This window comes from Diplotaxodon limnothrissa, linkage group LG7 (assembly GCF_057381915.1).
Source record: "Diplotaxodon limnothrissa isolate DT_005_m linkage group LG7, D_limnothrissa_male_GT1.1, whole genome shotgun sequence".
NCBI lineage: Eukaryota > Metazoa > Chordata > Actinopteri > Cichliformes > Cichlidae > Diplotaxodon > Diplotaxodon limnothrissa.
The window spans coordinates 44,504,277-44,528,684 of record NC_140602.1 but is presented as its reverse complement, the minus strand read 5'-3'; the positions used below and the strand labels follow the sequence as shown (position 1 = coordinate 44,528,684).

General features: G+C 39.8%; 1 protein-coding gene across 1 annotated transcript in view; it reads right to left on the bottom strand.

The window, feature by feature from the left end:
- Window positions 1–882: 882 nt before the first annotated feature.
- The window catches only part of nnt (nicotinamide nucleotide transhydrogenase), a 36,537-nt gene continuing 13,011 nt past the window's right edge, over window positions 883–24,408 (bottom strand). The window contains exons 12-22 of the mRNA XM_085359742.1: window positions 21,916–22,026; window positions 18,061–18,206; window positions 17,591–17,786; window positions 15,613–15,846; window positions 13,454–13,614; window positions 11,068–11,247; window positions 10,673–10,832; window positions 7,160–7,241; window positions 5,420–5,538; window positions 4,579–4,694; window positions 883–3,195 (exon numbers count right to left, since the gene is read on the bottom strand). Coding sequence (XP_085215868.1) covers window positions 3,052–3,195; window positions 4,579–4,694; window positions 5,420–5,538; window positions 7,160–7,241; window positions 10,673–10,832; window positions 11,068–11,247; window positions 13,454–13,614; window positions 15,613–15,846; window positions 17,591–17,786; window positions 18,061–18,206; window positions 21,916–22,026 — 1,649 coding nt within the window. The 3' untranslated portion in view covers window positions 883–3,051. The remainder of the gene's footprint in view (window positions 3,196–4,578; window positions 4,695–5,419; window positions 5,539–7,159; window positions 7,242–10,672; window positions 10,833–11,067; window positions 11,248–13,453; window positions 13,615–15,612; window positions 15,847–17,590; window positions 17,787–18,060; window positions 18,207–21,915; window positions 22,027–24,408) is intronic.

Genomic DNA, 24,408 nt, shown 5'->3' with positions numbered 1-24,408 from the left:
ATCAATTGGGCAATTTGCAATTTGTTCACGCAGTCCTGCCACAGGATTCTAGAGTCAGATGTGAGGCCATCTGTCCAACAACCAAATCTTGGTCACACAGGGTCACACTACAGATTCCAAGCACAGCAGCAAATCTACAACAGAAAGGCTGAAAAACAAAAAAACAAGGTGTTACAAAAACCCAGTGAAGGTTGAAATGCTCTGATGGGGCCTTAAGAGAGTTGCACATTATTTAATGTTAATGCAAGAGTGATAAAAATCTCTCACATTGTTGATTACTTCAATTTTTATTCTAAAGGTGGTTCTAACAGCTACCGAATCATCACATGTACTTAGTTCTGCACAGGACTTTTATCTAGTCAAGAGAAAACAGATTAAAAAACAAAAAACAAGAGCATGCATTGATTAATATGTCACCCAACAGAAGTTTGAACTTTTCCAAGATGACATATTTGTTTACTCTAATTACACTCTGAGCTTCAAAATGCAGCGTTTCCTTGTTTTGTTCACAAATGGAATATCAAAGGCGATGTAATCTCATGAACATGTGCTGTAAGTGTAAAAGTGATAACAGCATGGTGAGCTGGAGTAACAGAATCTAAAACTAAATCTAAAACAATGGCTGTGTGTGGATAAAACTCCTTCCTCCAGCTTGTGATCCTTCATTTAGTTAATTGCTGCAAGTATTTTAGTTTTCAACTCTGCCATAGAAGATTGGGCTGGTACCATTAGCCTCACAGCTGTGGCGGACCTCAGGGAAATCCTTGCAGATCAGCATGTTTACTTTAAGGGAATTCAACTGCACCTTTCACCTTTAAGTGTACGTCAGGGAAGAAATTACGCTTTCAGGAAACTTGTGTAAATACAGATTTATTAGGGATGAAAATGTTCCATGACAAACAAAAGAGGGGAAAAAACAAGTTCACAGTACATTTCATCAGTTCGTCTCCATAACATGGTGCACTGAAACGTTGTACAACTTTAAAAGCTCATTGTTGCCCTGCCTCTTTACAAAAATACTTTCCTTAAAAAGAAGAAGAAACACAACAGGCATAAGGGGGGAGGGATACTAGCAGAATTATCAAGATTTTCCATCACTTTTAATTTGCTCGATATCAGACAAAGAATGCATTTCCTTGTGGAAGCTAAGACGTGAGAACGATAGGCCCTCATGAGCACTAGTGACATGTGCAGCTCTACACTTGCACAATGAAGCAAACATGCTGGCAGCAAACTGAGGTCAGGTGGTTAAAAAAAATGCAACATAAACACAAAACAGAAGGCTATTGGTCCTGTGTTTGGTTGGAATTTGTCTGTCCTGATCCTGTGCTTGATTATGTAATAGGTGACTGGTCAGGTGAAGGTCCCGTGGAAAGGTATTGGCCATTTCATGGAGAGGTAGGACAGTTGTCAACATATCAGGTCCCAGGATGATACTATAACAACTAATGCATACAGTACTTGTAGATTACAAAGTGATGAAGACTGCTCACATATTAGTTCAAATTACGCCACAATATACATTCTTGCCAATTGATCTGCTGCAGCAGTGCAACCGCAGCAGAAAATAAATGGAGCACATTCAAACGTGACTCAGTTGTGACACAATAGGTAGAAAGTGGAAGCTGCCATCTTTTTTCGGTCTGTGATCTACTCAAGTGTTTTTTCATAACGCAAATCTTTCCGAATTCGAGGGGCCATTTGGCACTTTTTTTGTGTTTTGGACTTTAATAAAAGAAAGGAAGAAATAAAGATTTTAGAAGTACTTCATGATAACGGACACCTCATATCTGCTGGATCGTGGCAACAATTTTAATTAAATAACTGCTTAGTTGCTTAGACTCGACGCAACAAGGCCGACTGACATATGGCCCTACTTTACAAACCTTCATTTCACCGCAGAGCAATAATGAGGGCACGCATTGGAGTGGATGAGCCACATTCACTTAAAAGGAGAAAAACTAAACCTTCTTTACCATTAAGGCCAGCAGGATAGCATTTAGTGTACTGTAATATCTGAACCACACAGAAAGAAGAAACACATCTGGCTCAAACACATCATAAAAATCCAGTCGGCTATCAGAGTGTTTGTAAGAGTGAGACGGGCTTCACTAGCGTTCTGCACAGCTGTGGTGGCACACATAACGTTCAGATCCTTTTGGTTTATTGCATTGCTCATCTGACGGAAGAAGTCTGAATGGATTTTTTCTCAGCTGTTTTCTTGATGGAAGGTCACGAGATACACTCAAGTGAAAAGAGAAAAAGCAAAACAGCACTAAATACAGACATTTTCTAAAATAATTATTAGACCAAATACAAAAAAAATCTCCCAATACAGTATAAAACTGGAACTGAAATGTTGCACTATTCTGCCTTTTTCCCTTTTACTTGTACAGGGGAGAAAAAGAGCAGATCTATCAAAGGGAACACATGACTAAAACAAAACCAAATTGGGGGGAAAAAGGGGCGAGGAATCTTTACAGGGTGGTAAAAAGTTAGCGCTTAAGTCTGTCATACCTCCTCTTGTGATTCACCATCATATTTTTTAAATTCCAATCCAAGTCTAATATTTCTTTTAGCTATTGGCTATTTTCTAAAACACCTTAACAGTGAAATGCATCATCTCTAACATCTTATCTACATTTGTGGCTGTTTTACATTAATATACGTCTCTGTAATGAAGATGACTCGCTGTCAGCTGCTCCCCTTATTAAACAGAAGACATGCAGAAAGTTGACAAACCCTTTCTTTAAGATCTAGAAATAAAAGAGTTGTGCATTACCTCATTAGGAAATGATAAATCTACAATATCTGCATTATTCAGCTCTGATTGCAAAAGCAAATTTGCTTTTATTTATAGATCACAGAAAGGGTTTGCAGAAAAGCTTTTACCCTATTAATCATCTTTGTTCACTTGGCTGCGTTACAAATTGGACAAAGATGAACTGAATGCTGGAATACTTTTGGAAAAACTAAGCCTTATTGTTGTCGTCCTTTCTCTCTCCATGTGTGTGCTCTCAGCGGAGGTGCCTGGTTGAGGCAGGGGGCACATTACTGGGACTCGCGGACCTTGGCTTGTAGGGCATCGCAAGTCTTCTTAGCATCGCCTAACAACATTGCAGTGTTGGGTTTGTAGAAGATGGGGTTGTCAACAGCTGCGTAACCCACACCCAGGGAGCGTTTCATCACAATCACCTATGGAAGGAGACAAATTCACACAGGCTGGTAAGCTTCTGATTGGACAACAAACAGATGACAAAACAGAAGAAAAAATTTATAAGGACCATCTGCAAAAAGTGTTTTCCTCATCTTCTCCATTCAATCCCTCCATTAACAATGGTTGAGGCACTGCCGCACGACTTATAGCGCATAAATCTGCACCATGCCACGTGCATGGATCAAAATGGTAAAGGTTCAACTTGAATTTCTTGGAACGTCACAGTGAATCAAATCTGGCAACTAGGGAAGGAGGATCAAAAAACTTCTCATCTAACCATTAGAGATTAAAGTTGCTTTCTGTGTGATGCAATCTTTTTCAGGGTAAATCTACGGCACTATGGCTCTGGACTCAAAGGATTGTAGCTCCAATTAACACAGAATTATGGATGCTTGAATCTCTGAAATATTTGAATCCCCAATCTCTGACAGCAGATTTGGACGTCTGCAGAAAGCAAACTTTTGCAGGCAGGGGGATGATATTTTATTTACAGCCTCTCATATACAAGGAACATAATATCGTTTAAAACAGTCCAAATTAGGAGAATGGTTTGACAGATATTCAAGCTTATGGAAACAAAACAACAAACAAAACACATTTTCATTCAACTTCACTCTCATATTTCTCAGGTGTCAAATCCAAAATAATCTAAGGAAACTGAAATTTCTGTTGATACTGATATTTAAAAGTGGTGATGGTGTTCTCTCTTATTTTCCGACCACTATGAATTTTATGACAAAGAAAAAAATTGGAGGACTAAGCTGAAGTAGTTGTCTAGACAATGAAATTTCAAAATGGTCCATTAAACGAAATGTTCGTTGAAAAACGCTAAAAACACTCCAACTTTTACCCTTAGTTTCTTAGTAGGCAATTCCTAGTAAGAATGAGTCTCTGAGTCAAAGCCAAAGATTATTTAAATTATAAAAGTGGTGTGTGATGAAAGTGTAATTGAGCACTTAAAAAATAGTGATTTAAAATCTGTATGTGTGTCGCTGCATGTGCGGTTAGGTAGAATGTCCTGTTTTATTTCCTGTGTGGAAACTAGTGGGAGCACTGTATAAATCACAGATCTATGATCAGTGCCAGTGGGATGCTCCAAATGTTGATATTCCACACGGACACAGTCTCAGTAATGAGATCAGGATGGGACTGCACCTGGAACTGCAACAGTCTGTAAGAGCCTGGGTTTATATGTCTATACATGTGTGTTTTTGTCTTCTTTAGGTTTGTGTGCGTCTTTAAATGAAGCAGGTCTGCAGGTGCAGACAGTCGAACTGTTAACGCTTCCATTTGTTCCTCTTCGTGTTTTTGTGCTTCAGGATAAATCTTATTATCACTCATGCATGCGCCAGATTTCTCACCTGCTTCGCCTTCCAGACTTCCAGCACGGGCATACCAGCGATGATGGAGTTGGGGTCTTCTTGGGCCGCTGAGTTAACTGTGTCATTGGCGCCAATCACCAGGACCAGGTCAGTTTCTGATAGGATGTACGAACACATCTCCATTATTTCACATCAATTTATTTATTTTTAGGTAAAATACCAAACACTTTACCCACTCATTTTTGTTTGTTCATTTAATACTGAAACATGGGACTATTATGCTCTGGGGATGCTTTAATGTGCCTGGAACTGTGAATCTCATCAGTGTGGAAGGAATCTGTGGGATAAACTGGAGGTCAAGACCCATTCCTGAAGATCATCACGTTTAAAGGCGTTTGAGAGAGTCACTAAATAAAAATGGGCTGGAATTGCTCAGAAGACATTTGTGAGACTTGTTAAAAATGAAAACAAGCGATTGCAGGCTGTTACCAGCCAAAAAGGACACACAGCTGACCAACAGCTAATAATACTTTTAGCCTTGGTAGTTTTTATGAAATAACTTTGTTTCTGTGTGCAAACTAAAACTAATGTAAGCATCCAAAATAAAACTGGGATGCTTAGAAAGCTGTGTTAAAAATTCCTTGCTCTGTTGTAACAGCACGTGGGCAATACTTTTGGTTTTCATGAGAGGGCCAATAATTCTGTTCTCACCTATGTAAGGCCTTTGAAGGTTTTCCAATAGAAGTCAAACTATCCTTTTAACCCTACATTCGTAAATATAAATGGGTCTGATTGTAAACTCTGTAAAAAGGCAGCAGCATTTATGGATGAATTAATGACAATGTACAGATTTTAAATGACAGAAATAACTAGTTCTCACCAGGGAAATCCTCATTGATCTCCTCCATTTCCAGGACAATGTCATACGGGACACCAGCTTCAGCCAACAGCACATTTAGCTGACCAGGCATGCGGCCAGCAACCGGGTGAATACCAAACCTGAGGGTGAAAAAAAATGCATTAAAATGAATACTTCAAATCAGTCCCACCTACTACAAACTTAGTTCGTAGTTCTTCTTGACTGCCATCAACTTCCTTAAATCAAAGAGAATTGGACAAATGGAGTTGATGAGTGTGATTACAGTCTGGTTCCACACAAACACACCTACTGCACTCCCCCACCAGTGTTATTTGTTGAGTGTGTTTCTGGGCATACACAGCTCTCAAACTCAATTAGCCATGTAATGTAATCATGGTAGGAAATTAGCACCAGCCACTGAATACTGGTGGCTGGTTCTCCTTTTCTGAAACCTTCCAATCACTTTGGCCACTATTTGGAGGTTTGATCTTTTATTTTTGTTTGATGAGCTTCGGCGGATACAGACAGCAGATGGCCCGCTGATTCTGGGGTGAATTAGCAAGTCAGTTTATGCCTTTTGTGTATTTCGATACGGTCTGCATGCACAGGACGACAGTGGGGAACACAGTAGTTTTGGTCTGGATGAGCAGAAGTTGTGGCCAAGTGTTATATTGCTAGTACCCTGTAAAAAGGAGGAGGCTGGATGAAAAAGACAAGCGGAAGAGGTGACAAAAGCAGGTACAAAGAGTAAGAAAATAAGTGACAAAAAAAGAGTTTTAATAATACAGAACAAAGTTTTAAAAAATGAAAGAAAGAGATCAGAGTGAAGGAGGTTTTTTCTGTTTTTCTCTGACCACCCACTTTCCTCTAATCAAGTACAAATGCTCTAAGCAATAGCAGCTGCAAGAGCCACGATCAAACGACAGAGGCAGGACAATTACACATGCTTCCACTGTACCTTGTCCTTCGCATCCTCTCTTTCGCATTTCCTTTTTTACCACACACACATGCCCACTACGTCTTGTTGCCCTTGTCAGTCTCCGCTTGTTGGTCATGTCCTTCGTAGTATAACTTTTACATTATGTATCGATATACCCAAACAGCTTGCAGTGCAGCTACCATTTTTAGATGGCTCATTTGAAGTCCAAATCTGACCACTTACACTCACCACCACACACGCACGCACTGCCCGTTATGTGATATCACCACAGACCTTAAACTTGTGCACAGCGAACATCGGCTTTAACTCGAAACGGACCCAAATTTCCCGTAGAGGATCATCACTGGGACTGAGCCTCCAGCAGCTTTCGGTTAAAATGTTCTTCGTTTCCAATGCCAAAGGCAGCACATCAGGTGAGGAGTTAGACCAGGTGGTGTCTGAAGAAACTGGACTGTGGTGTGTGTCATCATGTGGTGGCACAGAGTGCACTCAAAACAAAGGAGGGTTTTGCTACAAATATAATTTTCGCTCATTTGATTTGCCTCAATGGAACTTCCAAAAATGGAAATCACTTAGAAGGATGGGACATTTTGATTTTGATGCACTAAAGGAGGTTCGGTGCCTCTCACTGAGGCACAAGTGAAAAGTAGATCTAAAAGTAGCAGCCATGTTGAAAATGACCTAGAGATGCTCAAGATTTACAACCCATAAAAATCCTGTTCATAAACAAAATTGATGGTATATTTTGTTGTCGTTTGGCAGCAGTTTATTTTGACAAATTAAATCTACTTTTAAAAAAGTCAACTTTATCATTCCTTTACCTGACACTCTTGCCCGCCTCTTTGAGCATCTTCACCAAGTCCGCAATGGGGTACTGGGCCTTTGCAGCACAGAGACCGTAACCTGAAATAGATTTCAAAGCAGTAACAGACAACAAAAATTAGATGATTATATATACCCAGCACAAACAAACCCTTTACATTTAGCCAAAACATATTTGTGGTTACAGCTATATAGCTTACAGAAAGCACATGCAGGAAAGGAGCGTAGCTAGAGTGAGGCAGCCAACACAGCGCCTGAATGTTTATTTGTAAAATCCCTTTCATCTCACTCAGTCTCTGTGACTGAAACAATCTTCTAATCTTCAAATCTAATTTCTGCAGTCTAATTACGCTGCTTTAATGACTCACCAATAATATAAATATTTTGAAAATGAACTGAATGACCAAAGAGTAAAAACAGAGTATTTTTTAACCCACTTTATTTCCTTGTAATATCCTGCTTTTGTCATTTTAAGATTTCTTACATAAATTCATGTTGACATTTAATGTCAATGTAGCATAAAACTCAATACACAGAGTACTTCTGCCTCCCAGCCTTGGATTTATCTCATGTTTGATAATAATTCTGGAGTATGCTACTTGATTTTTTCTTTTCTTTTTCTTTTTTTAAACTCACGCTGTTGCTCACACACACAAACACATGTCAAACGGTCCGGTGATGTTTACTAACCTTGTCACAACAACCAGTCAAAAACTTTCATGTTACAGCACACCAATCAAAATGACAGTTCTACTGAAGACAAACAGAGACCCCACCCCCCAAAAAATCTCCAGAAAATTGGTTGACCCACTGCCACCCAGCTCAAAAATGAAAAATGTAGCGCTTTTCACTTCTCTGCCTCCCTCTGTCAAAATTACTGTATCCCTCTGCGCTTCCAAAATTCTCAGTGGAGCTTCTCGTATAAGAACAACAAGTGGACCCAGGCCATGAAGACACGAGCCGGATGAATGCCAAGAATGCACCGTGTTTATCGGGGCAGTGTCTTAATCATTTCCACAGATGTCAGGCAAACTGACTGTGACAGCTTCAATTTAGAGGGAATTGGTGAAATGAAAACAAGGGCACTGACTGAAAGCTGTTGCAGAGAAACAACACCAAACTACTGCTGCCTCACACAGCTCAACAAACCATGCATTTGGCTGATGTGAGTTATGCAGGCATAGCCATAAAAAATATTACTTCTATACTCTGGCTATTGTCATGTTTTAGCAATTAAATTTCCGATTGTTCTGCACATTTTAATGTACTGGGTTCTGTACAGCGACATATGAAGCGTTGTCTCCAGTGGAAACAGTCTGGCTGTATAAGTTTTACATTTACCTGTCATCACAGGTGACAAATGGCACATGTGCAGTGAAAAGGCCTTAAAACTATAAAACTACAGAGTTGAAAACAAATCTAAGATTAAGAATGTTTGAATGTTTAACACTAAGTGGAATTTTAGAAGCTTGCTGACATCCAGACTTTGCAACAAAGTCTGGATAGCTGATTGATGTTGTTTAAAACGGCCAATTATTCAACAGATTGTTTTATAATTTGTTTTAATGGATTTCAGTTCCCAGGACTGGGATCTTATTCACAAGTGATAGGAACATGGAGCACATGGAGTTGGACCGGCAGATCGGCGACGGTTTTAGCAGTAATTTCGGAGATGTAACAGAGTGTCACAGTGAAGAGAGAGTCAAGCCAAAAGGCAAAGCTTTCATTTAACAACCGATCTACGTCCCAACCCTCACCCATGATCATGAGATCTTTGTAATGACCAGAACACAAGCAGCCGAAATGCATTTCCCCCACTGGGTGGTTAGAATCAGCCTTAAAGAGAGAGTAAGGAGCCAAGACATCTGGATGTCACAGTGCCTCCAATTGGAGATTTTCTGGGCATGACAAACTTGAAGAAGATCCCAAAGTAGTACCAGAATTCACTGGTGAGATTATATTATCATATGGCCTGAGTAGAGTTTGAGATGGAGAACTGTGAGAGGGAGAAGAACATCTGGAATACCCTTGACTCACCTCGCCTGCTTTCAAGGTGAGTCAACTTCAGATAAGCGAACGATAATGATTTTAATCATCGTATTTGCGCTGGAATCTTTTCAAGTAGACTGATTCCTAATTATTCCTGATTGCTACTTATTAAAAGCTCATATTGTCCAGCATGTGTCCCTACTAGCTGGAAGCTGCCCAAAATGCCTGGTTTCAGCCAGTTTTTTCTACTCTTGAGTCTGTATGATGTCAAAGAGAGGAGATATCCTCCATATGATAATTTCAAGCACACATCTCTGGCCATTAGCACAGAAGCCCCACCCACCTGTTGTTCAAACCTTCTGTTTCTGAGGGGAAGCCAATCAGAAGAAAGCTGGTTTAAACAAGACAGCAATGAATGACCCGAGAAGCTGGTCCAAGTACAAGATAAACGATTATTACTCTGAAATGTAAATCATTCAAAACCTTTCAAAATATGGAGCAGGAAATAAGTAATAACAGACCAACTGAAGAAATGTCTGGTATTTTATTATTCATCCTGTCTTGGTGTTGATTTGTTTGTGAAACATTTTTGAGAAAAGGCTAAGAAAATATCTGTTTTTGGGGGGCTGGTTTTGGTTTTAGCTGTCAGGCGTGTTCCTGTTCATCTGCCATTATTCCCAGAAAAGAAGCGGGGGTGGGATGGTTTAACCTAAATTGGATGCCACTCTCTCCATGGATCACCTCTTTTTCACTTGACCACGTGACCATTTTAATTTGCAATTCTTGTAAATTGCAGCGGTTTCCTCTGAAGACTTCATTTTTGTATACAGGCACTCAGCGCTGTGACTGGAATCACCAGTTTGCAGATTAGATGCCTTTGGTCTGTGTTTACATGTACCCACGTGAGCGAAACAACCCTTTGGAACTGCGAATGGTTAACAACAGTCTAGACGAGGGGACCGAAATGTCAGTGGGCCACACAATAATGAGTTTAGAGCAGCAGCTCCAAGGACAATCGTTATAGTCCAGGTGGGAGGTTCAGGCACATATCTAGACAAATATTGAAAACACGTGAAACAAAGAAAATCATATAGCTGGAACAAAGACTGGAACCCACTCTTTAACCCTGAAAAAGGAACTAGAAGCCAATTTGGAGTGTGGTATTTGAATTGTCAACAAAAAAACCAACATAGCCTCATTCCATCTAATTTCCCCCTTTGACCTTGCATACATAAGCTGCACTGCAGAATGTCTATTTACGAGCACTGACGACCACACAGAAACCTAACAGCGGGTTTACGTGTGTGTGCATGTGCTTTTGTGTGTGTTCGTGCACGTGCGCTCCACCAGGACTTGTCAATTAACCCAGCAAAATGATGTAACACGGGTTAACAAAAGGTTAAATAAACAGAACACACTGTGCTAATGATGGCAAAAAAGAGACTGGCAAAGTCAAAGTACTGTATTTTTCCACTCACATAAAATCCTCAGTGTGAGTATAGGGTTGTGTGTGTATGTCTTACCTGGAGTGATGATTATGTTTTGGGCCTCTTTAATCATCTCGACAGTCTGATCCACATTGACTTCTGTGTGTGTCCCTGTGATCTCCATGGGCTTTCCTGTGCCGGTGGAAGATGTGCCGTAGCCTCCCAAGATCACATTAGCCAGTGAGCGATTCATGGCCTAGAGGAGGGGGGGAAATTAAGATACTTTCTTTCATATTTACTTTACACTAAACGCTGTTGTCTAAAACAAAACATGGCAATGAATTTCACACATTTGTGACCGGAATATTTAGAAAAGCCACTCCACAGTCTTGCTATAATGGAAAAGTTAAGAGTCCCTCCTGGTGGACAGATAAGGAAAAACCACATTAAACTATCTGCTACATGAGATGCTGAGTCTGTGCTCCACTCACCACACACATAATATATGACAAAATGGCTCCAGATGACCCGATGAGAGCTCCGACGATGGTCAGCAGGTTGTTGTTGAGAAGGAAGCCCTCGGCACACAGGGCCCAGCCTGAGTAACTGTTGAGTACGGTGATTACCACCGGCATGTCAGCACCTCCAATAGCTGCTGTCAGTGTTACACCCTGGAAGAAAGGAGTAGGAAATGTGTGGTTAAACCCACTCCTGTGATCATCTTAAGTATTCGTTAGAGCAGCAAAATTGAGAGCAGCTATGAGCTCAACTGACAGACACGTTTGCTGACGTTGTCGAATGATATTGGCCGCGATTTTTGCATATATGTTGTCCAGTATGTGCCAATATTAGAACTTTGTGCTGCGAACATACAGCAGCGCAGCAGCGGAGTTCTTAAATCATCACTGCAAATTCCTCCAACACAATCAGGAGTTGAGTAGCTAAAACTGGCACAAAGGCCCCTGACGTTTCTTGTCTATATCAGATATTATGAAGCCAGTGCAGCAGCTCCATAATGTAGTGGTTTACACATTTACCTAACAAACAAAACATCTCGGGTTTGACTCTGGGAGGAGACACAAATCCCTTTGGGACTGCATTAAGAAGAGCATCTGGTATAAAAAACCAAAAAAAACCCAGAACAGATATGGACCCACCCACCGAGGTGACAAAGTAGCAGCTGAAAGTAGCTTTAATGCGTTGCTCAGCAACCACATACCAACAGGCTACAATGACCCATTTGTGGTGTGTATACACCTGTAACACCTTGAAAAAAAGCATTGTGTCATTTTAATTCCAGGGCAATGATATCTAATTTCTAACCACAAAACTTTCATTATGCATGACATATTATGACATCATAAGCCGCCACCGAACAACAGACCAAACAATCCTGTAGCGTGTGTGAGTGCCAAAACTTGGGCTCTGTCGTGTCAACTCTACACTTAGTCCTCACTCTGAGTGTATAGAGCCGAGCCCTGCACATTCCTGCTCCGTGATACTGCACATGAACTTGGTGCTTTATTGAAACAGAGCAGAGCAGGATCCAGTGTGACTTTTACAGTTTATACAGAGATTGGTACACAATGAAAACATCTCTGTCCTTCCTCAGCAGTGTGCACACAGAGCAAGACTAATGTTTCTTTCTTTTACTTCCCTTGGTAGGTGCTAATCCATAAAATCCGACTGTCAAAATACAACTAATAATTTGTTAGGTTAATGTCTGAATGTTACAATGTTAGGATTAAGGTTAAGTAATGTAATATATGCAATAGTCGCACTCTAGTGTTGAGACACTCACATTCAAACAAAACCTTACAAACTTTTAAATATACTAGAATGAAACTCCTGTCCACTTAGTGTTTTGTAATAATTAAATAAACAACATTTTATTTTCAACGGATAAAAACATCATCCTAGTTTTAGACATATTTTTCACAATCAAATTTTTCTTGTCCTCCATTCCCGCTATCATCTGAACAGCTTTCGTTTAATAAGAGCCAACTGTAGTTACGAAAGCCTCAGCAGGATCCAGAAGTGTTAAGAAACGCACACATGTAGAGTAGATGATGCATTATACTGTATTTGAACGACTGATTAGAGGACAGAAATATAAAACAGACTGTGAAATGATATCCATCAACCTTCTCCAGGGACATGCTAATGTTTTTAGGGGGATTGGCACGTGTAAAAACTGAAACTCCAACACGCGGCTGTGCATAAAATTTCTTCCGTTTTTAACATGTACTGCCTGGCTTCACTTAATGTATAAAGTACTCAGCATCAGTAAATGAAACTTTGAAGGCCTAAAGACTCTCTAAAGAGAACAATTATCACTTTCCTTTATTATTTACACTGTAAAACGCTTCTCTATAGATCCTAAGTCTAACTTCATAGAATATAACTATTGCTAATTGTAAATCTAAAGACTGTCAGTAAAAAATAGATTTAAAAGTAGGTGGGGTTGTTGTTTATTGTTATTGTTCACTGTCACATGCTTAACATTTGACACTGCTATGGAGAAATGCCTGCATTGAAGATGTCTGTCTCTGATTTCTACAGAATTTCAAACGTTAAGCTTAACGACAGTGGAGAATATTAACCCAGCAGTTTGGCCACTGCCAACTCTCTGCTCCATTCTGAATTTCTGGGCAGCTACTGTTTCCTGTGCAAAAAGCCTCCTGACATTTATGAGCAAATCCCTTCGTTTTGTCTCTTTTCTACACCTCTCTGGCATCATTTCTCTTGACTTCTTTATGCCCTTTCACCACTCGTGAAAATTTTTACCATCATGTCCAGTCTGTCGGTATGAAATAACTTCTCAATCTGTGATTTTTAAGAGCGAAAAAACAGACTTCATACATAAACACAGCATACCATGACAGCAGAGAGAGCAGACACTGATCCGAGACAGGTGATGCCTGTGGTGTAACTTGGATCCAGCATGTAGGGAATCATCCCACCGACACTTGCTGCCATAAGAGTGGCATTCAGGGCGTGACGACCGGGGAGCATCAGAGGAGCGCTGTTCAACATACCTGCATGTGGAGAAAAGTGGTGAGAACAAAAAAAAAATCTGCTAGGTGTACACTCAAACTCCTAGCAGTAGCTTTTTTTTGTATGTGTGACATTTATCATTTTAGATTTCTTCCTTCGCAACCACCACTTGAGACTTGTCATTAACTGAATGCCATGTAGATGCATAATTTGTCCTTATGAAACACTTTCAGTCAACATGGAAATTACAGTGTGATTACAAGGACTGGAGCCAGCACATGAACCTGATGAACTGGGCTTCTTTTTTAACGCTTCACAGCTAGCAGCGGTGACACGAAGCAGCAGACTTCCTTATGTGGATAAACACAGTATGATCAAGCTGGCAGCAAAGTGTGCATATGTGTGTCTGTGCATATAGTCGATGCAGGTTAGAGTTAAGTTTGTTAATCAATAAAGATAACATTTTTTTTCTTTGATCATTTTTCACCTCCAAATGTCAAAAAATAATTGCAGGTCAGTTAACTGGTCATGTTTAGGAAAAACAATCGCAAATAAAACTTTACCATACATATGAAATATAATAATAATAATAATAATAATAATAATAATAATAATAATAATAATAATAATAATAATAATAATAGATTGCATTTATATAGCACTTTTCGGGGCCCTCAAAGCGCTTTACAATTCCACTATTCATTCACTCTCACATTCACACACTGGTGGAGGCAGCTACAGTTGTAGCCACAGCTGCCCTGGGGCAGACTGACAGAAGCGAGGGAGGTAGGTGAAGTGTCTTGCCCAAGGACACAACGACCGAGACTGTCTGAGCCGGGGCTCAAACCGGCAACCTTCCGATTACAAGACGAACTGCCAACTCGATCGTGGCTCAATCATCTCAATTATAACAAAAACAAGAAGTGAGTTAAACGAATTGCAGTATTCAGACAGGAACTAGAAACTAAAGATGGATGGAGCTGCCGTGATGGCACCTGGTCTCAACAGTAACGCTTTGGACTTTTATAGTCAGAAGGTACCTGAAGAAAACAGTTCCAAGTTCTCTTATCTAGCAAGTATGGTTAGTAAGTTGCAATGCACACATGTCTGCTTATCTGAAACAACACAGCAATAACAAAATACAAGAATTCACTCACTGAAGCTAAAACACAAACTTCCTAGATGGTCTGTACCACACTGTAATCCACATCACTTGTTCCTACCAAACAGCAAAAGCATGGCTGAGAAGTCTAGTTCAGTAAATCTGAGTAGCAGGTGTGAAACCTAGCTTCAAGCTATCTGCATCTACACTCTGTGTTGGCACATCTGCCAAAGAAACCACATCCCTAACTTTTGGCCTTAACAGTATCTAAACGGATTCACTCAGTACAAAGTTGTTATGAAGCGGGAAACTATCCATAATGGACCAAACTGTTGTAAGCTGGGCATTTTAACATGGAAGTCTCTGGAGACTGAGGTGGTTTAGGAGCAGCCTCAAGTGGCCAGTAAGAGAACTGTACTTTTTGGCACTTCCATACCAGCTTCATTTTTCAGGCATTGAGGTTGCCACCCATAATTAAGACTTCTTATTAACTTAAACAAGGAGTTTACTTTTGCTTATATAGTGTTTATGCTAAGCAAAGCTCAATGACTCCCAGCTCCAGTTGAAGAATTAATGCAGAGACTCGAGATTGGCAGTGATCTTCTAATCTGGCTCTTGGAAAGAAAGTAAAGGAAGAGCACATCTGAGCTTAAAAAATATTTTTCTAAAAAGAGCTTTGCAAAATTAACATTAACTGTAGCTTTACAGATCACAGCTGACCCAGATCCATGGTTTTCCTAATATGTATCGTGCACCTAAAAGTAGCATCTCATGATGGACTGTATCTGCCTCCTCTCTGGCAACCAGGATGATCAAAAGTGTAATAAATATGCTTTATAATAACATGTCAGCATTATTCCAAAGTGTGCCTGTACATCAGCAAGTGTAAATGTTTCTTTTCCATTCAATATTTAGTATATGCAACTGCAGCTCTCACCTTGCAGTTTGCCATATGCTACCAAAGAGCCGCTAAAAGTGACTCCACCGATGTAGGCTCCAAGATACGCAACTATCTTGGTGAGGTTGGCTGCAGGGTCTGTGGCGAAGTGTGGGTACTCAATCATGTATTCAGCCACACAGGTGAGCACAGCAGCCAAGCCAACCAAACTGTGGAAAGCAGCCACCAGCTGGGGCAAGTCACTGATCTGGATCTTCTTAGCAATGGCCAGGCCTAGAGAGAAGGAGAGATAAGAAGTAAATAAAGTTTAGTGGCCCTGAAAGACCCACACACAAATAACATGCAAATCACAAGCACATGCACATGCACTCAGGACTGCTGGGAAGTGGGCCCATCTAAAGAGCCAGGTGTTGCTGATGAGGCTTGCTTGGGGAAATTCCGTGTGTGTGAGTTGGTCTACACTTTCTGTACATGTGCGTGTGTGAAATACATTCCCGTATCTGGGGTTAAAAAGAAAAACAGCATTATTGTCTGTGTGGATAGTTTAGTCTGGGTTTCGGCTTTGTGGCTGGAACAATTAGCATTTAAATGATCAAACAATCCTCAAAGAGAGAGAAAGTGAGTAATGTGTGATGCTGACCATTCTGACAGATCTGCTTTGTCTGGCAGAGATTTAGTCATGATGTAAATATCACTGCTCTTAACACACCTGCTAACCTAATGTAGCCAAGGCCAGAATACATGCAAACAATGCAAAAGCCGCATTCAATATATTGGAGTCAAGAGACATTCCTACTTCTGTGCAGGGGAGAAGGACAAGTCGATCTTTTAAAATCTATGCACAGCTGCAAGAAGGGAGTTTGTGAATCATTTGGCGTTACGATGATTTCAATCAACTTGAATACAACCTGACTAAGCTAATTAACACACAAATAGTTGTGCTTTTCATTGCTTAATTGAACACATTAAGTAGTTATGGTGGAAGCTGAAAAGAGTTAAACATTAACTCTTGAATTCAGTAACTTGTGGAACATCCTTTAACAATCGAGTATGTCCAGTAAGTGCTTTTGCAACATGCAGAATGCTGACGAGGAACAGTGGAGCCTTCCTTCATACAAAACTCCCGGGATGTCAAGATCAAAAAAATCCCTCTAAAGGTCATACCTCAGGATCTTAGCTGGATTAGAGTCAAACCTAATCAAAACCTGAATCTTGTTTCATTGTCTTCCAGCTCTTCTGGTGCTAATTAACTTGTGTGCTTGTTGCTTTGCATCAATACTGCTGCAACACCCAACCTCTCCCAATCTCAAGGTTATGGACTGCTGCCTTGACAAAGTTACTTCATACAATTTAGCTTCATTATTTCATTTAGATATATATCCATTATATTGTTGCAAGGTGTGTGTGTGTGTGTGTGTGTGTGTGTGTGTGTGTGTGTGTGTGTGTGTGTGTGTGTGTGTGTGTGTGTGTGTGTGTGTGTGTGAGAAGATGTCTGCAGGTGTTTTGCTGCTACCCTTGTGCTTACCTCTTTTTGCACTGAAACCTTGGGATGATCTTTGCAGTACGTCTAAAACAATTTGGCTCATTGTAGACTGATGAACATTCAGGTCCCTGTAGTTTTCTAGCCTTTCCCACTTCTTTTTACCTCAGTAATGCTTCTAAGATCTTGTGAAAGCTGTCGCAATCAAAGCATGTTAAATGCCAAGCAGGTTTTCCTTAAGAGGAGCAGACTTTGCATGCCTTTATTTACAGGAATGGCACCTCCTGCAGCCCACGCATCAAATCTCATGTCTTAAATCTGAACACCAGACATTAGTAGGTTTTAAGCTTGCAGTGTAATTTATTACTCACCATGTTAAATAAAGACAAATGTCTCTGTGTCATTGCTTTACTCAGACTGTTTTTATCTCCATTTGTGACTTAGATGAATATCAGACTGCATGTCATCAGTAACCAGTACTGAGATCCTGGTAATTTTAAAGTTTTTATTTGCAACTCTAAATGCAAACAGACTCACCAGCAGTGCCACCCACAGCCATGGCTGCACTCATTTGTGCCAGGAGCTCAGGACTTGGTTTGAGGGCACCCAGAGTGGCTGCAATCCCGCCTGCGACTCCCATCATACCTAAAGTGTTACCCAGACGGGCTGTGGTCTGGTTAGAAAGGCCAGCCAGGGCACCAACGCAGCACAAGCCTGAGCCTAAGTACATCATCTGGTCAGGGAAAGAGCGAGAATGGAAAAGAAGGGTGGACAAGGATTAAGGAACCACAGGATGAATAAGAAAAAAAAAAGAAAAGTCCAAGTGATTTTACTTAGAGTTCCTGCACAACATCTGTGGAATCAAAGAATACATTTTGGAGGTCTCAAGGACTTTTATATAGTCATGAGCTGTTTTGCATCAATGCACATGGATAAAGAAAATAGCTTCAGTGAGAAAACATGAAAACACTTTAACTAACGGACACAACTTAAATGTCCTCTTTCACCTGTTCAATGTTATATCCAGACTGCAGGGCAGCAGCGTAGCCTCCGACGAAGACACCACCAGGTAGCAAATAGAGGTAGTTGTACTCTGGGGGATCAGTGGGACGTTTGAACATGTCCAACATCTTCTTAGTCACCAGAAAACCACCTGATGAGGAAATGAAGACACTTATATTGACAACTGCTAAGTCAATTAAAATTAACAAAATAATCATTTATACAGAAAAACACAAAAAACTTTAACTAAAAACAAGAAGAAGAAGAAGAAAAAGAGTAAAAATAGTTGACGCACCTGAAAAACAGTTTCTACATTTTTAGACTAACAGGTGTTTTATAGGCCATAGCTAAAATTTGTTGCCAAGCCCAATAACCAATGTTAGGAATTTAATGAGTCTACTTTATGTCAGGGTAAATATTTCAAGTAGAAAACCTCAAAAGTGTCAAACCGGGAGCAGACAGTGTCTTACTGCTTTACAGGACAAGATCACATTACTGCATGTATGCCTCCCTTTTCCCCTCTGGCATGGCTGTAGCCACGTGCATGCACATGCACTAATACACAGAGGGGTGAATCGGAGGTTAGCATCTCTTTCTGTCCCGTACATGTAATTTTAGTCACATAATGTCCCATTTAAAACATGTACTAATAATCGACTATTATTCCAGACCAGACTGGGTCAATACAGTTACATATTTGGACAGAGACAACTTTCTTTTTTCTAATTTTGGGTTCTGTACGTTACCACAATGAATTTTAAATGAAACAACTCAGATGCAGTTTGAGTGTAGACTTTAAGCTTGAATTCAGTGGGTTGAACAAAAAGATTGCATAAAATGTGAGGAACTGAAGTATTTTTTAAGCCTAATCCCTTCATTTTAGGCGCTCAAATGCAATTGGACAAATTAAATAACTGAAAATAAAACGTTCGTTTCTAATACTTGGTTGAAAACCTTTTGCTGGCAATAACAGTCTGAAGTCTTGAACTCATGGACGTTTAGTCTTCAACAAGTGAAATGCACGCTCAACTGGGTTAAGATCACGTGACTGACTTGGTCAATCAAAAATATTCCACTTCTTGCTCAAATAAACTCTTGGATTGCTTTGGCTGTATGTTTTGGTCACTGTCCATCTGTATTATGGAACGCTGTTCAATCAATTTTAGTGCATTTAGCGGGATTTGAGCAGACAGTATGTCTCTGAACGCCTCAGAATTCATTCGGCTGCGTCTGTCCTGTGTCACATCATCACTAAACACTAGTGTCCCAGTGCCACTGGCAGCCATGCACGCCCAAGCCATCACACTGCCTCTGCTGTGTTTTACAGACGATGTGGTTGCTTTGGATCATGAGCTGTTCCACGCCTTCTCCATACTTTCTTCTTGCCATTGTTCTGGTAGAGGTTGATCTTTGTTTCATCCTTCCAAAGAATGTTTTTCCAGAACTGCTGGGGATTTTTTTGTTTTGATTTTTTGCATCATCCAGTCAAACTTCTCTATTCTTGAGACTTGTGAGTGGCTTGCACCTTGCAGTGAACCCTCTGTATTTACTTTCATGCAGTCTTCTCTTTATTGTAGACTTAGATATCGATACGCCTACCTCCTGGAGAGTGTCGTTCATTTTTTGTCCTACACCTCTTGAACGTAGACACCCTCAAATGAAAACTGAGTGTACACATCATATCCATGTCCATTATATAACTATAATTGGAATATGTTTCAGTAAACAGGTTTTTAAAAAAAACAAAAACAAAAAACAACTTGTTTCAGTGCCCAAATATATATGGATCTAACTGTATATTAATATGGAGGAACGTCTGTGTATGGGCTGAGCCAGTATTGGTCTCTTTTTGGGGGTAATTCTTAACCAAAAATGGGGCTAGTGGCACTATATTTGGAAAGCTTGCAAGAAAAACAGCCTATAAACAAGATTAAGAGTTTACACTCATGCTGGAAGAGTTGTGCTTGAACTCATTCAGACAGCATAATATTGATTTACTGTGTCAGATTAAGCAATAACAGAGTTATGAAATTCTGATAAACACTGCTTATCTTACTTCATTTAGCACCTCACCATGATAACATCTGCTAAATACTGTGCTGGGAATGCTGCCGGTAACCAAAGAATGTACATACAACATTTTTAGCCTGTTATTTTCAGTAAAAGATGAGGTATTTCACAAGACCAGTAAAAACTTTGACCCGTTAATAAAGTTAAGAAAAAGGCAACTAGCTGTTAAAAAAGCTCATCGTGCTATCACGTGATAGCAAACAAATTAAATACTCAAAATGTTAAAACATCAATTATACAATCTTTAAAATGTCAAAATGCTTTTGCTTCGCTTACATGACTACATTTAATGGCCACTTTGTTAGGTACATCTTGCTAATACTTGGTTGGTCCTTAATTCCTTGGTCCACAGATTCAACAAGGTGCTGGAAAGATTCCTCAGAGATTCTAGTCCATGTTGACATGACATCATCACACAGTTGCTCACTATGGAGTACAGTGAACCAATTTTCTTGTTCAAGACACCAGTTTGAGCTTTTTTATACTCACTAGACCAGGCAACGTTTTTCCAATTGTCAGTTGTTCAATTTTGGTTAGCCTGTGTTAAGTGTGGCCTCAGCTTCCTGTTTCTTAGCTGACAGGAGTGACACCTGGTATGATCTTCTGCAGCTAAAGCCCATATGTTTCAAGATATGACGTGCTGTTCATTCTTGATACTTTTCTGCGTACTTTGGTTGTAACAAGTAGTTATTTACTACTAATACTTACTTGCTACTTGCTTCTATTACTGTAATTTGCTTTTAGTGAGCAGTAAAACAGGTATACGTAATAAACTGGCCAATTAGTTGATATTAGCTTTAAAGAGGCATTTGAATATTTGACTTATCAGCAAGAAAGTGCCTGTTGAACATGCAGATATCAGAATCCCAGTTTTGCATGTTTTTGGTTTTATTTTTTCAGTTCGGTAGCTTAGAAAAACGTAGCTCTGGGTTTTTTACCCTTCTTGCAGTGCAACCACCACACTGGAGCTTTCAGGCATTTTTCAGATTTTTGCTAACAGATGGAATTGATAAGGCAGCATGTTCACATTTTACATAGACCTAATTGCGCTCTGTCTTTATTGTGTTTGTCCGTTTCCATGGCGTGTTAAGTTTGTTCCGATGGGGTTATGGTAATGTGGTATACTGCTATGAAATATGTCTGAGGAACCCAACTCAAAGGGAACATTAAAAAAATAACTGGTAGGTATGTCAATGAAGGCTGTGGTATTTCAGAAGAAAGAGCAAAGTTAAGTGAAAGCGCTAAAAAGTGGTTTGTACAGTGATGCATTTGAAAGCAATGATTGATCTGTGGTAAGATTCCACTTAATGCCCTCTGCATCTCTAACACTCAACTGACGCATCAGTATATTTTAACAAACAAACCAAATGTATCTGTTATGCAAGTCAACTGTTTATTTGCTTGCATCAAAGTCTGTCCTGGTGTCTAGCAGTGAGCTAATAGGAGAAATTAAAACTAAATCATGGCTCAGCCCTGGAGGAACACTCTGTTTTTCCCAGGACTATTACAGAGCGATGAGTATTATAATGACTCCAGGAACAGTTTGTCATTATAATGGAAATTATTGAGGCTAATAGCAGGAATGGATGTGTGTGGTCCGAGCGAGAGCCACCGACTCTGGGCTGAGCAGGTGGGCAGAGAGGGCAGCTGCAAAACTTGGGTTTGAAATGATGTTATTGCACAATCAATATTAAACACCTCAATCTTCAGCCCAAGATGATATATTATTGGCTCTGGGTTGCTGTAACTGGCAGGGGTTACCGTGAGGTGTCTGTGTTAGGGTGACTCACCAGCAATGTTGACCGAAGAGATGAAGGCAGCGAGCACAGCCAGTGTCTCAGCAGTCGAAGTTGGGACGTAGCCCCCTCCCATCAGGGACAGACCACCCACAGCCGTCAGACCTGTAGACCACAGACATTTCAGTATTCATGAACCTACGCTTTCATAATACACATAATACAGTGGGGGGGGGGGGGGGGGGTGTTCAAAAATTTGGTGAAGATGTCACAAAAACAGCACAGAACTTCAAAACATGAATTCAGTTGTCGAAAAAATAAAAAGTTAATCTTGACACTTATTAGATTTGGTTTAATCAGACAGTTTCCTCGGAATACTGTTTGTTTTCCAGATAGGAAAAAGATACGGAGATAAAAAAATGGATGGAAAGGAAAAGAGTGTGTGCGTTTTTACCAAAAGAGACTCAGGAAACCTCGATAACATCAGTCCTGTAATGATTTACAGGCAGTAGGATGCAATGCACAACTACCATTGGAGCCTGCATTCACATGGGCTTGTGACTGTGTGCTATTTTGGTTGACTAACAGGTAGTGTGTGTGTTTGTGTGTTTGAAGTCAACAGTGTTAGATTGGACTTTCAAATGAGGAAAAAAGGAAGTCTGACCTCCTTTTTTCTCAGACAAAATGCAGCTTTATAAACACGCCTGTATGTTGGCTTCAACTTTTAAAGCTGCCAAACACTCTTTCGCCACTTGTATTTATGTAAATACAACCTCATTTTAAATTAGCTGTCGCAAATAGAAACCACTGTTGCAGGATAACCTGGAGCATTAATACTTTAAAGTTGGTTTTTAATCACCCCACAGAAACCACCAAAAAATGAGTCAGGGTGCCACTAATCAATCTTCTTTTAATAATGATTAATGTTACACTCTCATGAACAAAGTGACCGTATGCACTCTGTATACATCTCACACAAACTGAATCCATGTTCTGTATTTACGTATGTAACCTAGTGATGATCCCTGTAACTGTCCACATTTTCCAACCACGCTGATCCAGTCAGTTTTCCATTAATTTGCTTACTACAGCATTCTGCAAACAGCCAGCCTCGACACTGGTCGTTGATAACAATCATCTGTCAAGTCAGCGGTCTTCTGCATGAATGTGGTTGCGTGTGCTGAACTAGACCGACAGATACTAATACAATGTAAGCAAGTCAAATTTGAATACTGAGGTTTTAACAAGCAACAGTTACATAATACATTGAAGTTGGTACTATTTAAATTTAACAACCAAATAGTTTTAAACTTTTTTATACCACATGCAAATTTCTTGAGATGCAAGTATATACGTCCAGTAGGTGTGTTACATTTTTCTTTGGCTTTCACCTCTTTTAACTAACAGCCTTTTTTAACTGTATTTTCTTTTTTTTAATATCTAAAAATGTCCTTAGAATTCCAACTTTGCTTTAAATTTGATAACAAACAAACTTTTAGCTTTTAAGTTGCAGCGTATTAAGCATGGCCTTGATTATTTCAAGCTTATTCTTCAAGTTTCCTTCCCTCTTTCTACTTTTTTTTTTAGGTCACATACTCATTTTAATGTTTATTGTCCTTTTGTTTGCCATATAGATGGGTATCTGTTATGGTTAAATGGTTAAATAAAATTACCAGGTGGGCCCACTTCCTAAACGTAATCTGAATGGGATTTTTTTTGCATTTTCTCAGGGGAGGTTTTTTGTGTGTGTTGTTTTTGTTTTACCTACAGCTAATGTCAACATATATATGTTGATGTTAGAAGCCTTGACGACTCAACAAAGAGTTACATTAGGGCACTACGGTCTTTACTTCTTTCTGCTCCTGATCAATGAATAATGTGTGCAAATGCAACCTGACTGAAAAAACCAAAACAAAAAAAACAAACAAAAGCAATGTTGCCACTTGTCAACAGGAACTGAGCTGCACAATAAAAAAAAAAGTCCATGCTGTAATTAGTCATGGCAAGAATGTGCCCCTCCTTAAGACTCCAGTATACCCGCCATGTTGGTCGCCTTGTGTGCCACTGTTATGATAAAACCGACGTCTTTTTATGCTCGCCAATGACACACAAGCCGCTGCTGCAGTATTCACAGGAGAAACAAACAAGATGGGGTTAACAGCGAGGATAAAAGTGCCATTAGGCCTGTTTTGGTTGGAGATTTCCTATTAAAAGGGAGTTCTTCATTCCCACCATCTCCAAGGGCTTGTGCATGTGACTGCTGGGGTTTTCTCTCTAATATAGAAAGCACCTTGAGCTAATTGTTCTGAAATACTTCTAAATAAATAAAACTAAACTGGACCTACAGAATAAACTGATCAGTCACTAGGAGGACAGCAAATAACTAGTTAACTCCTTGCAACTAGTCACTAACAATGGAAAAAGGGGGGAAAATGAGAATTTGATTTTTTATTTTTTAAAGAAAAGAAAACAGATGCAGTTACATCTTGTAGGTGGAGATCAAAGACATTCCTGTCCAACTTAATGAACGGATAAGCCCAAAAGCAA